Source organism: Cucurbita maxima, unplaced genomic scaffold, assembly GCF_002738345.1.
Source record: "Cucurbita maxima cultivar Rimu unplaced genomic scaffold, Cmax_1.0 Cma_Scf00036, whole genome shotgun sequence".
In the NCBI taxonomy this organism is placed as follows: Eukaryota; Viridiplantae; Streptophyta; class Magnoliopsida; order Cucurbitales; family Cucurbitaceae; genus Cucurbita; species Cucurbita maxima.
Window position 1 is genome coordinate 341518 of NW_019272052.1, and position 13310 is coordinate 354827.

At 39.1% G+C, this 13310-nt stretch overlaps 4 protein-coding genes across 10 annotated transcripts; 1 reads left to right on the top strand and 3 right to left on the bottom strand.

Moving 5' to 3' along the window:
• Positions 1–480: 480 nt before the first annotated feature.
• Positions 481–1932, bottom strand: LOC111468091 (xyloglucan endotransglucosylase/hydrolase 2-like). Its single transcript, XM_023113148.1, has 3 exons — positions 1487–1932; positions 1189–1382; positions 481–1106 (listed from the first exon to the last, which is right to left on the bottom strand). Exons 1-3 carry the CDS (start codon positions 1763–1765, stop codon positions 695–697), a joined length of 885 nt encoding a protein of 294 aa, XP_022968916.1. The 5' UTR covers positions 1766–1932; the 3' UTR covers positions 481–694.
• A 1301-nt stretch (positions 1933–3233) lies between these two features.
• Positions 3234–5565, top strand: LOC111468058 (the record flags this gene model as incomplete). Its single annotated transcript, XM_023113109.1, has 5 exons — positions 3234–3816; positions 3902–3979; positions 4333–4406; positions 4488–4595; positions 5265–5565. Coding segments are annotated over 5 exons (951 nt in total), but the record flags the coding sequence as incomplete, so codon positions are not given.
• LOC111468378 (taxadiene 5-alpha hydroxylase) lies at positions 5414–8847 on the bottom strand. 4 transcript variants are annotated; one of them, XM_023113568.1, is made up of 5 exons: positions 8688–8847; positions 7051–7614; positions 6458–6756; positions 6094–6281; positions 5414–5979 (listed from the first exon to the last, which is right to left on the bottom strand). In XM_023113568.1, the coding sequence occupies exons 1-5, from the start codon at positions 8738–8740 to the stop codon at positions 5659–5661; spliced, it is 1425 nt and encodes a 474-aa protein (XP_022969336.1). In that variant the 5' UTR covers positions 8741–8847; the 3' UTR covers positions 5414–5658. The 4 variants fall into 4 exon arrangements, with proteins under 4 accessions (XP_022969336.1, XP_022969338.1, XP_022969335.1 ...); XM_023113570.1 differs by having other exon boundaries at positions 8637–8847; XM_023113567.1 differs by having other exon boundaries at positions 7051–7985; positions 8637–8847.
• Positions 8848–9207: 360 nt separating this feature from the next.
• Positions 9208–12391, bottom strand: LOC111468376 (zinc finger BED domain-containing protein RICESLEEPER 2-like). Of its 4 annotated transcripts, XM_023113565.1 has the most exons (3): positions 12140–12391; positions 11886–12019; positions 9208–11421 (listed from the first exon to the last, which is right to left on the bottom strand). In XM_023113565.1, exon 3 carries the CDS (start codon positions 11392–11394, stop codon positions 9418–9420), a length of 1977 nt encoding a protein of 658 aa, XP_022969333.1. In that variant the 5' UTR covers positions 11395–11421; positions 11886–12019; positions 12140–12391; the 3' UTR covers positions 9208–9417. The 4 variants fall into 4 exon arrangements, with proteins under 4 accessions (XP_022969333.1, XP_022969332.1, XP_022969331.1 ...); XM_023113564.1 differs by lacking the exon at positions 11886–12019 and having other exon boundaries at positions 12140–12389; XM_023113563.1 differs by lacking the exons at positions 11886–12019; positions 12140–12391 and adding an exon at positions 11775–11853.
• Positions 12392–13310: the final 919 nt, after the last annotated feature.

Below are 13310 nucleotides of genomic sequence, written 5' to 3' on the forward strand. Positions count from 1 at the left end.
TTTGGAGATAGCAGATGTGGAAAACTAACCACCTTGGCTACTTTTGAAAGACTTATTGACCGGACGAGTGGTCGAAACATTTGAGGTTGCATGAAAAAGACAATTCCATCAAGGATTTATTGTATTTTATTATGATTTAGTTTGTAAAGTTGGATGATTGTATCAATTAGTCAACCTAGATTGTAATCATAAACTTTTAAATTGAAACGTTATGCAATTTTTATCTGAAATTCTATTAACTAAATGATACTATGACATATTTATTAGATAAATATTTGTTGATTCAACAGAATGTACTAGATAATATTTGTTACATTTTGTTAAACTATGTCAGTGCATGTCTGTAATTTGATTTATGACTTTAGTACTACATGATTTATCTCTTTGAATATGCCATATGATTTAATATTTGCTTTTTATCTATTTCATTTTGTTTCATCTATCTGTTTTTTTTTTTATTTATTTAAAAATAAGCTGATCATTAAGAAACCTTTTATTCTATATTCAGTCTATAAATTACAATAAAATATTTCAAAATTAAAACAAATAAAAATATATTTATTCAGAATGACAACAACAAAATTTATATGCAAAAAGAATAAATAATTATATGAAACCAAATCCTCAGGAGCTAACAATAATATTGGAGACACAGAAGCAGTAGTTGGGTTTGGAGCTTGGCGTGCAACATCTCTCACAGGAACCTTGGGCGCTTGCATTCAGCTGGAATGCCGCGAGGAAATCTCTTGAGGTCAGTACAGTAATTGTAAATCATGAACTTGGACTGCACCCATCTCAATCTATTTCTACTCTTCGCATCTAGTCGGCCTCCATCGCTTTGTGCTCCACCTTTCAAAGTATTCGAAAACTTGGAGCCACACGATGATGACCCAGCTGATGCAACACACCCATTGGCATTGAAGTTTCTGTATGATGCTGTGAAGGGTGCCTGTGCCCAATCAGTTTTCACTAGCCCCCCTCTGGTTGCCCAATCGTCTGCGTTCCACAAACTCGAATAAACTCTCATGGGTTGGCGGTTGAGGTAAGAAACACCAATCTTTTCCCAGTTGTGAAATACCCTTATAGGAATGTTATCCACTAGAAAGCTGTAAAGAGAGAGAAGTTTGGTTTAGTAATTTGGAGGAAGCTAAATTGAATATAGGAAGATGGATGGGGAGACCCTCTTACTTGATGCTTTCTGGAGACCAATCAATAGAATAGGTGTGAAATCCTTTGGTGGGATCAAACCAAAGGTGAAATTGTTGTTCCCTGTTTCCTTTCCCCTGAGAGTACACGTTGGTGTGAAGTGTGTATGGATCTCCGGACGAGTTGCCTAAGAATTCCAAGTCAATCTCATCGTGTGATCCTCCTTGCGAAGACAACTGCGGATCAAAAGTTTTTATGACTTTGTTTTTGGGTTTTCCAACTTTTAAATCCACCATCATTCTCTAAATTAGGAAGAAAGTCAAGATTGATTGGAGCTTACATAAAAAGTGGTGACGGTGCCAGCAGAGTTTCCGGGGACGAGCTTCATTTGAACATCGAATCTTCCAAATAGAAACTCCTTCTTGGATTGGAATCCGGAGCCTGAATCTTTGTCGAGAGAGAGCGTGAGATGTCGGCCTCCATCTAGTATCTTGCCACGTGGACCACCCCAAGTGACGTCCACATCCTGGAGAAAGTTGCCGGCGGTGACGGCCATTACAGAAGCCATGAACACACAGAGTAGAAGCTTTGTTGTCGAAGCTTTGTGAGGAGGAGACATTTTTTTTGGTTCGAAATAGATGGGAGGAGGAGGAGAAGATGAAAATTGGTGTGTTGAAGTTGGGTTTTGAGAGGGCTTTATATAGACAGTGGTGAGAAAATGGGAGAGATTTGAAAGGTGGCAAGTGGGTAATTGTTTTAAGTCTTAGGCTGTGAACTATGGGGGAGGTGGCAAATGGTGATGACTGGGGTGGAAGTGGATGATAGGGGCCCAAATCCTTGGAGGAAGGAACAGGGGAAGCCACAAAAAGGAATATTTGGATAGAGAAGCGTCTGAATGTTGCATAAAGGACAAGCTGGATATACATCATAGCCAGTGCAGAGTGGGGAAGGAAGGGAGAGATAGAGCAGCAACGGACAAGATCCGTCTAAGCTGGCAGCCATTTTCTCACACGGGATGCCTTTAGGCTTCAGGATGGCCGACCATATCTCAATGATTTTGCTTCCAAATCATCCAAGTTTTGGCGATGACGTTGATTGAGGAGATTAGAAGTTTGAGTCTCATGTTCTTGAACTTTATTTTAAAGGTGGCGGTGAAAAATAACCTAATTGATTAGGGTTGTCAAAGTTTAAATAATTGGACCCATCTTTCTAACGATACTTCTTTATTTGAGAAATTTAGTTAGCCATCGTGGAGTTGGGGGTATGTTTCTTATGAGTTTAAAAATTACAGGAGTAGAGGAACCTGAAAAGGCACTTCTTTTTTTAATCTCAATTGTGAAGCTTCCTCTTCTTCTTCTTCTTCTTCGACTACGTCCTCCTCCTTGAAGCTCAATCTCCAGTGCTCAACCATCACTCTCGCATTCTCTCGGTCTCTCTCTCTCTCTCTCCCCTGTGGGTTCTCATGCTACAGTTTATATGCAAAAAAGAAGAACGTAGGAACAAACAAATCAACCTAAAATTTGTTTGAAAATTCCGTATAATTGTAGGTCTTTCCTAAACAAATGAAAGGGTGTATTTATGACATGTTTCTTTTTAATGATTTCGTAAGAAGTGATTTCAGACATTGCATTAATAGATAATTTTTTATAAAAGACACAATGTCGAAACACAGCTGTGATGTCACGGGAAGGCGTGGGAGTGGGCTGGTTATGTGAGTCACGAGGAGTTGGGAGTCCGCGTTGTGGTGGCTGCCTTCCTGCTGTCAAACCCTCTCTGCCCTTTCCTTCTTTGTTCTTTTTAGTCCTTTCTTTCTCTCTTTATTTAATACTCTCTGTTACGCCATTGCTTAATGGGCTCCTCCAAATGAGCCCAACTTGGGAGATCCAAAACAATCTTTATTTGGGCTTTAATTATCACCAGTTCAGGCCCAAATCTTCATATGAAGCCCACGAAGAAATTTTATATCCACATTCGGATTTTATATCAGGAGGTGGATGGATTTACATCACAACGCATTCCACCTCTGCTGCCCGGTTGCTTTATGTTCTCGTTCGATTCCATTTCACCAACCTCGTCTCTCAACATAACATGCATCTTTTATTTCCCTTATCACAAACTGTTCTCACTCCAGTAATTTGTGCGTCCACTCTTGTACACCAACTCCAGCGACGGGTTGCACCAAAAACCACAACCCCAATAACGCCGAGCCCGACCCGAGTCGAAACCAGAGGCTTTTTCAGCAGTTCTACTCGTCTAGCATCTCTATAAAGCCCGCTGAGAAAAACCCATCAACAAGCAATCAGAAAGAAGATCTGGGTCAAGAGGATCAGAATAGGAGCGTCAAGAAAGGCAAGGGATTTTTGACAAACATGTGGTGGGCGAATCTGAAATCAGCAATAGGGCAGAGATTAAACGTAGAAGGTATGGTTTGTTCTGCATCTGTCATTACTAAGGACCGGCATTTGGCGCTCCCACATGTGGTTGTGCCTGATGTGAGGTACATTGATTGGGGTGAACTGCAGAGGAGGGGGTTCAAGGGCGTTATATTTGACAAGGACAATACAATTACCGCTCCTTACTGTTTGACGATTTGGGCACCTCTCAAATCCTCACTTGAACAGTGTAAATCTGTCTTTGGCCACAATGTAGCTGTGTTCAGCAACTCTGCTGGTAATATAGGCTTAATTCATTACCAATTTGCTTACTTTAACTGCATCAATATAAGCATTTACCTTCACTTTATCTGATGCTTTAGGGCTTTATGAGTATGATCATGACAGTTCGAAAGCCAAAGCGCTCGAGAGGTCGATCGGAATTAAAGTTATAAGGCATAGTGAGTGAAATTTATAGCTGTTGCTGAAGACTAAGATCTTGTATCTCGTTTCCCATCATTATAGCATATTAGTGGCTGAACGTTATATTAAAAAACCATCACCTTTTAGTGTATAAAAGTAGAGAATTTGGACTTTGAGGATTAGTCATCTCATTTCATTTTATGGATGACATATCGTGTTAGAAATCATTTGGTTTCAACTTCATGAACTAATGCTAGGGTCAATGCAACAGTGGATCCCACAGTATATATATATATAGGCTATTTTGTTGCTTTTAATTTAATACGTATGGAAGGTTTTTTTTCCCTTTCTGCATAGCACATATGAAGCATTACTATGTATTTTAACGTAGGGGTGAAGAAGCCTGCTGGCACAGCAGAAGAAATCGAGAAACACGTTGGTTTTACTTCTTCACAACTTATTATGGTAAGAATCAGGTGAACTGCTTGAATACTTTAGCGTTTTGGGTTATTTATAATTTAAAACTGAAAATCCATATTTTCTCAGGTTGGTGATCGACCATTCACAGATGTGGTTTTCGGGAATCGCAACGGTTTTATGACTATTTTAACTGAACCCTTGAGCCTTTCTGGGGAGACATTTGTTGTTAGGCAGGTTGGTTTTCCTTCTCTATCTTATATTGCAGTCTATGTAGGCAATTAATGGATCTTGCATTGGCTGAAAATCATACGAGGGAAAAAGTAGAAGCAAACACTATTAATTTCTTTTTAAGTTTCTTCATTGTTACTATATTATCAGACACCTCAAAGTGGCTCCAAGGAGGTCATAAGCCATGGTTGGACTGTAATAGGGGGGTTCATTGAGAGGGCTGTGGAAATATTGTACCAGCGCTAACCTACATGACTTATAGTGTAACAGCCCAAACCCACCGCTAGCAGATATTGTCTTCTTTAGGCTTTACCTTCTAGGGCTTCCTCTCAAAGTTTAAAACGCGTCTAATAGGGGATGCTTATAAGAAATGTTTAGATCCCCACTCCAACCGGTGTGGGATCTCACATGTGGTGTACATGACTTGGACTGTTTCATCCCTTTACATTAGTGTTGAGTTCGATTTTTATGAGTTTCCAGTTAACTTGAACAGCCCTAATAAACTCCTTTTCAACTCCTTTTCGAGCCACCTATGGTTTTTGATAACCAAGAACAGTAGACGTCCAAATATGACCGTCGTTCCTCTACTTCCTACGTATGCATTCATAGTACTACATGACCATTGGAGATGCTGATCCATTGTTCCCTCTATTCTGTGGTTTTTTGTGGTTGCAGGTAAGGAAATTAGAAATATTCCTGGTGAAACGTTGGCTTAAGCAAGGAGTAAGACCGATTAGTCATCGCCTATTGCCAGACACTGAACAGTGCATTAAAGATCCGTAACCTCTTTAGTGTTTTTGAAAATTTTGCCCGGTAGATATCATGAAAAACTGAAGAATCACTCTTTTTGTCCACTGGCCGTATATTACATTAGCTTATGGTTATACACCTGAGTTAAAATATAGTAGACTGTATTCTTGGATCGGCAACAATAGTGAAATGTAGAAAGGGTTTCCTTTTATGAGATCTTTATGTCTTCTGTTGGAAAGAATCATAATTATGTAAACTATGTCTGATATCTAGAGGTTTTACATCCTCTTAAGTGCATCGTCTTTGTTCTCTTACGAGCTTACATTTGCTGAACATTGGGGCGAACTTCTGATTTTGGAGAAATCTTAGTTTGCATTCCATGAGAAGGGATAGGGAGGGGATCCATTATGATTGTCTCATCTGGGTGGATTAAACTCCAATCATAACGAGTTACAACCAAGTGTATAAAGATGAGGATGTTCAATTTCGCCAGCTGGTAGCCTGCACAAGCTCTTGGCCCTCCTCCAAATGGAACATAGACATACTGGGAAACAGGTTCCTCAAATCTGCTTGGCTTGAAACTCAATGGATCTTCAAAATACTCGTCTTCGAGATGCGTTCCATACATCGTCCACAAGACCTGCACGCAACCAAAATGATTCAAGGTAAAACGATGGTCATTTCTGGACTACAATTTGACTCTGCAGGGTATCAGTAGTAAAGAAGAAGCAGAAGAATTGATGGAAATTTTCACCTTCCATCCCTTGGGAATGAAAAATCCCTCATATTCAATGTCTGTAATGGCTTTCCTGAATGAACCAAATATAGGAGGAAACAGTCGAATGCTCTCACGAGCTACCTGCCAAGTATATTTCATCTTCTTTATATCTTCCATCGTCAAATTCTGGCCTGCTCCCTTGCTTCTCACTATGTCAGCATGTTCTGTTAAGAAGTAATCAAATTTACGTCTTAATTCTGACTAAGATCAGCAAAATGATATTCTGAAAACCTCATCAGAATTGTCATATTTGGTTGAATCAAAATTTCTTTCTGATAGAAAGGAAGTTGAAATGGCGCCTAACTCATTAATTTACAAGATTAAAGAAAAAAACTATTACCCTGTAGAAGAAGTGAGTAGCAGCTTGGGTGCTGAGCCAACATTTTGAAAGTCATGGCAATGGCGAAGGAGGTTGTATCATGAGCTGCAAAAACAAGCAAAACCACATTGTCCACCACTTCCACTTCGCTGATCTCCCCTCTTATCATTGCTCTCACCATCCTTGAAAGCAACAACTCACATTCTTCTTCTTCTAGCTCTTCTTCAATTCTCCTCCTCTTCTCTCTCACCACCTCCCTTAGCATTTTCCCTATCTCCATCCTTGCTTTCTTGGCTCTCGAAAATCGTGTGCCTGGAAAACTATGTTAAGAATATGAACAAATAATTAAAATGTCGAGTTCCATTTGCTATATTTGATCTTTGGTATTTGAAAATCAAGTTTATAAACACAAATTTTATATATAAATTTCTCTATTCACATTCTACTAATACTTTCAAAAATCTGAGTCAAGTTTGAAATTAAAAAGGTAAGAAAGATACATGTCATAGGAAGGAAATTTTAAAAATGAAATCGCTATCAAACCAGCTTTAAATTTATCATAACCTATCAATCAGCCTAAACTTTTGAATCAAGGGGTATAGTTGAATAACTACCTGAACGGTAGTGCAAAAACTCCTTCCAAAACCCTCTCGAATGTCGTCAACATGCGTGGCTCCACTTTGATACCCATCAAACACTCAAACACTATGGAAAACGTCAATACTTTTGCCGAGTGGTAGAGACTAATTATGTCATGGCCAACCCATTTGGTGTCCAAATGAAGCTGAATTGTAGTGCACAATTTAGGCATCATTGCTTCGAGACTCGAACTGGCAAGGCTTGCGGCAATAAGGCCACGCACACATCGGTGGCTTTCACCTTGCTTCTGCATGATGCATTCTTCGCCCATCAGCTGAACAGAGGCCGCCGGCCATGAGCTTACCACCAACTTAAACTCATTGGACAAGAAAAATCTGTTGGCTTCAGCTCCATTTATGACCACCGTCGGCGACCCCATCAAACTTGTTTTGAAGATTTTGCCATATTTAGCCACTCGAGGCCCAACAAAGTCTTCGAACAATCTATTTTTACGTTGGGCTCTGTAGAAAGCCATGGTTTGACCAATCCAGGGCAGACCCATTTGCCCAGGCGGTACCTTTTTGCTTCCCTTTATGCTTCTAAACACAAAAATGATGGATATTATTAAGATTGCCGATAGAAACAAGAACATTGTTGCCAACAGAAAGCAGCTAAATTCTTGAACTATATACACAGATTTATGTTGTTGGGAAGAGAAGCCACATATTTAACGGAACAAGTTGAAAGTCAACGAATGAGCATTGCTGTTTGATTTATATTTAAATGAATGGATGGTCAAAATCTTGGGGTTGAAGTTGAGGAAGAAGCCTGACTTTCATAACAAATTAAGTTATCGTAAAGCTAGAATCGTGGGCTTTGCATGTGCTCACAGAGTGTATAACCTCTACATTAATACGATATGTATCCTTAGAATAAGGAACACATGCTTCAATAAAAAAAGAACTGTCATCTACAAAAAAGGGGGGAAAAGTTAATATCATGAAAGACAGACAGAAATGTAATTTCCGATATAAATGATGTGAACCATAATGGAAAAGAATTAATGAAGGACCCAAACGAAGATAGTGAAAGTTATGCATGCTCGAATGTGGCATTGGGAAATCAACTAATATCTTTCTCCTTCAGCATCTAGGTCAAGTAGTAGCAATTGGCAGAAACCCATGTTTATACGCATGGAGTTTAATTCAGAAGTTTCGTGTGAAAATATGTGTTGCGCTGTCCGGAACATCTGAATACGGCAGCGCCAGTAAGTAAGGGTAGTTGCTTCATCGGATCAGGAGGAGGTAGCATCTCTCCATGCCATCCGCATTCCCCGTGCAGACTCTAGATGTTGCATGTGTGTGACCACGTATCTAGTTTACCCTAATCAGTATACCCTAATGAGCTAATGACAGACGCGTCCCGTGTTCTTTTATTTGAATTCATATGCATTGTCTTGTTTCCATTGCTCTCGTTTTTTTTAAGGCATTTCGAATCTTATTTCTCTCCCCCGGGGAACCCATCCAAGCTTAAGCCCGAAACTTAAATCATTCTAAGACCAACACAGATCATTACTTAACGAACAACTCCTCAAATTCAAAAAATGAACAGCAAAACGTACCGGGAGAGACTGAACTCCTGGAACTTCAATCATTCTCGGAAAACTCCATACCTGTACAGTGGCGCACCTACGTACTCGCTGACAACAATTTTCCCGCCAACCATGCGTTCTGAAGACTTAATGGGCCTGGATTGGGCTCAACTCTCATCCCATCTCGCCGTGGCCTTTACTTCGGAACGCCTTCTGGGCTTTTGTTTTCTTCAGTGCCCAAATTAAGAAGCCCAATCAAACAAAATCTGAAATTTAGTTTTAATTCTTTGTTTTCTCATCTCCTTTTATAAATATTTTCAAAACGAAAATAAAAAATTCAAAAATTCATTTTTGTTTCTAAACGAAGTTATAATACTTTATAAACCTACAATAATTGCTTCATAATTCTATCTAATATATTACGATAAAATATTGAAAACGAACGGTTGAGCATTTTCAAGTCAAACTAGCATTCAAAAATCAATTTACACCTTCAACTCTGGGCAAGACTCGAGAATCCCGTTTCATACAAAATTCTACTTCGAAATTCTTTATAAATATATATATGCATGTATAAAAGATATGATGAAGATATGGGAAATTGCAACTTGGAATGGAAAGTTCCTCATTTCCTCCTAAAGAGCAAGAGCAATGGAACTGAAACTAAAATGGGAGTTAAATATACCACATATGAGGCGATGCGTTGCGATGGCCACAAGTGAAGTACAGCAGAGATGATGAAACAAAGGGAAATAGTGAGGGAAGATGCACAAAAATGAACAAATATTGAGAGACCTGTAATGTGCCAGAATTAGCTCTCTAGTTCACTCCTTATCCAATCCTGTGAACATACCAAGGCTTGAATTGTAGCTGGTTTCAGTGAACTCCATTCTCGATCAACCACCCTTCTTCCACTCCTGAATGCACAATCTGATGCAACTTTCGACATCGGAATCCCCAACACATTACGAGCCATCATCGACAAGATCGGATATCTCGGAGTGTGAACCTTCCACCAGTTCAAAACATTGAACTCAACATTACGAGGAAACAAAGGCTCCTCTAGGTACTTGTCCAGATCCGATTTACTGCCTTCACTCTGGGAGGATTCATGGAGAAACTTGTCAAAACCCATTAACCTGTCCCTTGCATCCTTCCCTGAACTACTACTACCAACTTGCCAGGCAAGACCTTGATCGATTGAAGCTAATGGCGAGCAGATCGAATGTTCGTTGTAAAGCGCCTTCACGCAGTTCACAACATCATCAATCCTCTGTACAGCAACAACGCCATAGATTTGTGGATAATAGTACTCTACAAGCTTCATTTTGAACCGAGGATCTAACATGGCAGAAACTGCTAGAGCCAACCCACATTTATCCCAATACTCTTCAAACTTGGTCCGCATCTTGAATGCCAAGGCCTTGATATAATCATCTGAATTCTTGGACCATTCCATCAGCTGCAAGTGTACGTCACATAGCTCAGGGAAAAATATATTTGAAGTAGGAAAGTTGGTCTTCGTTAAAATATTAGTGACTTCAAAGAAGAACTTCAGAAAGCCTGTAATCACACAAGTCCTGCCCCATTCTTCTTCAGTTGGGCATGCTGAGTAGCCAACGTCACTCTCCTGCAAAAGTGAAAACGCTTCTCGATATTCTACAGCTGCTCCGAGCATCGCATAAGTCGAGTTCCACTGAGATGGATTGTCCACAGACAGACCCTTTTGGCTCTGAACTTTAACTTGTTCGGCCATCTCATTGAACTTAGCTTGCACTTCTCGAGACTGTTTAATACATTGAATACTGTCACGAATTTTAGGGAGAATGTCGCATAATGCTTCCAAAGCATCTTGAGCCATCAAATTCAGAAGATCTATCGCACAGCTAACATCAAATAATTGACCATTACAATAGAGGAACCTATTTTGTGATAGTCTGTCTCTGATTCGTAATGATATATAGTCACTGTTAGAGGAACAATCAAATGTCATTGAAAATAACTTCCGGTCAATATCCCAATCCATCAGACAATTCATGATAGCATCCGAATGCAAATCTTCAGTATGAGAAGGATCAACAAACATAAAATTCAAAACCTTCTTACTTAACTGCCAGGACTCATCAATGTAGTGGGCTGTAAGACACAGGTATGACGATTCCAAATGATCTGTGGCAGTCCACATATCAGCACTGAGGCTGATTTTTCCAGGCAATTTATCCAATAACTCGTTCACTTTTTGTTTCTCTTTGACATAGATTTCCAAACAGTCACTCTCAACTCTATTGCATGATACAAGTTCAAACAAGGGATGCAGATTTTTAACAAATACTCTGAACCCAACATGCTCAACCATGCCCAATGGATAACCATGCAAGATGATCATCCGGGCAAGATCAAATCGACTTCGTCGCTGATCGAAATTGTAATTCAGGGTATTATTTGTTTCGTCTTTCACTTGCTCTGGGTCAAATCTAATATTAACAAGATTTAGAACATCATCTTTTTTCTGCCCCTGATCAACATAATTAGTGATAGCCAATGTTGCTTCCTTTTTCTTTTCCCTGGATGTAATAAATTGAGACATACCATGATTAGATCTTCTCTGACACCTAATTAAGTGATTCCTCAAATGAGAAGTCCCACTGGTACTTGATCCACTCAGTTTCTTCTTACAATGCCTACATACAGCAACAAAGGTGTCACCCTTTTTTATTCTATCAAAATCGTTCCACACAACGGATTTCAATCTGCTAGATTTTACAATAACTGCCTCCGGCACATCCATTACATCAGCCAGACTTTCCACCAAAAGCTGCACAGTAAACCCACATAATTATTCTGATAAAAAAGATTTAAAAAGAAAGACGAACACTAAATATGATCAAATTTCTTCCAATCTTGACTAATTGAAAATCAACACGTTCATAATGAAATCAAAAAGACAAAAGTAGATCCATCCAACCCCAGAATAGCTCAAACACCATAAATCCTAGAAGTAAGATGACACTTTGAAACATCAACATGAAAAACGTGATAGAACAATAATAAAAAAGGTTCCGAAAAATTAAATTTGTTCCTCCGACAATCATCTGTTCATATTATTATAAGTTTCACACTAAAAAGAGAGCGATTACAGTATTTTAGGGAGGCGCCATAGGCTCATACGTATTCTATGGTCATTCGTCGGGTCCGAAACAAGACCCAGAAAAGGTAATTGTTGCGGGCCGGCCCTTCATTGAAGTCAATTTTACAAGGAAAAACACAATACAGGCTCACCAGATCGGTAGTGGAGATTTCCCGCCGGGACCCGCAAACTATCCGACCCGAATATATCAAAAATTGACCGGGTCGTCAAGACCGATTCAAAACCTATGGATCTCGGATAGCCAAACACATAATGGATAACAACACTCCGAGTCGGACCCGGAGCAAGAGTTAGGGTTCCGCTCCATCAAATTTTAAAAGAACCAAATATTAAAGAGTAATCAATTCGAATGAGAGAAAATTGAGAAGAAGGTTTCGGAGCATACAGTGAATGGATGGCCTCGCCTGGACTGCGCAGAGGTTTCCAACGATGGAGGAGGAACGGCGGTCAGTTTGATTTTCCGGCGAGAAAATGGGAGAGTGAGGAGGAAGAGAGGGAAAAGAGGCGGTATGCACGGTAAAACATCGACGAGGGAAACGATTAATGGTGCAGCGAAGAAGAGAGAACGCGCGCAATGGAGGTCAGAGTAACGAAGCAATATTACGTAAAATTACAATTATACCCTTGCTAGTTGCAGCACAACAAATTTCTTTTTATAAATAAAAAAATTCAAAATTGTAAATTACCTTTTTAGTCTTCTAAGTTAATAAGCACCTGCCACGCACGTGGTTAATATATTTTTCATTCCATTTGAATGATAATTAATAAGCATTTGACATAAACTTACTAAATAATTAAAAAAAAAAAAAATAGTGACAAACTCTATATTCTTTTTTAAAAATTTTAGGTTAATTTATAATGAATAAATATATTTTCATTAATTTTAAATGGTAAATATTACTTGCTTTATTCTTCTTCCTTCTGCATTTCCCCCATAGATTACCCTTTGTTTAGTGGTTTCTTTCTAAGGATTCACCATTTTTCAGTTGAAATTAGCTCTTAGCTCATAAGGGTTCGTTTCAAAATAGGGTTTTTGGAAAGACCCACCTTTTACTTTCTGCATGCAGCAATCGGGTACGTACCCACTTTGTGAATTTTCATGATTAATAATGTCTTTTCTTTTTCTGGGAATTTAAGATTGTTTGTGTATAGAAGTTTTAATGATCAGTAACATTATTTCCTTATTGGTTATGCTTGCGTGGGTTGAAACAGATATGAATCGAAGATGACAATGGAGAAAGCTTCATCTCGAGATCATCAGCAATGGCTGACATACTGGGTTTTGCATCGTGTCATGGTATGAAGATGCCATTTTGTGCAAGTTTTATACGTTAAAACTTAGTGTTTTCTGAGTTTATGTCATATTTGCTTGACATACTTTTATTATATCGATAGAGACGTTGTTCTTGTTTATATATCATGGATCTCGACGATTGATATCGAATAAGATGGTAGGATTCCACTTTGGCGATATAAAGTTGGTGTTTAATTTGCCTGTGGTTATGAGAATTTTGCAATGAAGTTTGTCGGGTTTGGAAGTAGTGAAGAGGGACCCG

Coding starts and splice junctions, on each gene's coding strand:
- LOC111468091 (XM_023113148.1), bottom strand. CDS start 1,765: ATGTCTCCTCCTCACAAAGCTTCGACAACAAAGCTTCTACTCTGTGTG. Junction 1,383..1,486: donor GCACCGTCACCACTTTTTAT/GTAAGCTCCAAT, acceptor TTTGATCCGCAG/TTGTCTTCGCAAGGAGGATC. Junction 1,107..1,188: donor TGGTCTCCAGAAAGCATCAA/GTAAGAGGGTCT, acceptor CTCTCTTTACAG/CTTTCTAGTGGATAACATTC.
- LOC111468378 (XM_023113568.1), bottom strand. CDS start 8,740: ATGGTTGGCGGGAAAATTGTTGTCAGCGAGTACGTAGGTGCGCCACTG. Junction 6,757..7,050: donor GTTTTTGCACTACCGTTCAG/GTAGTTATTCAA, acceptor TTCTTAACATAG/TTTTCCAGGCACACGATTTT. Junction 5,980..6,093: donor TCATTCCCAAGGGATGGAAG/GTGAAAATTTCC, acceptor GGTTGCGTGCAG/GTCTTGTGGACGATGTATGG.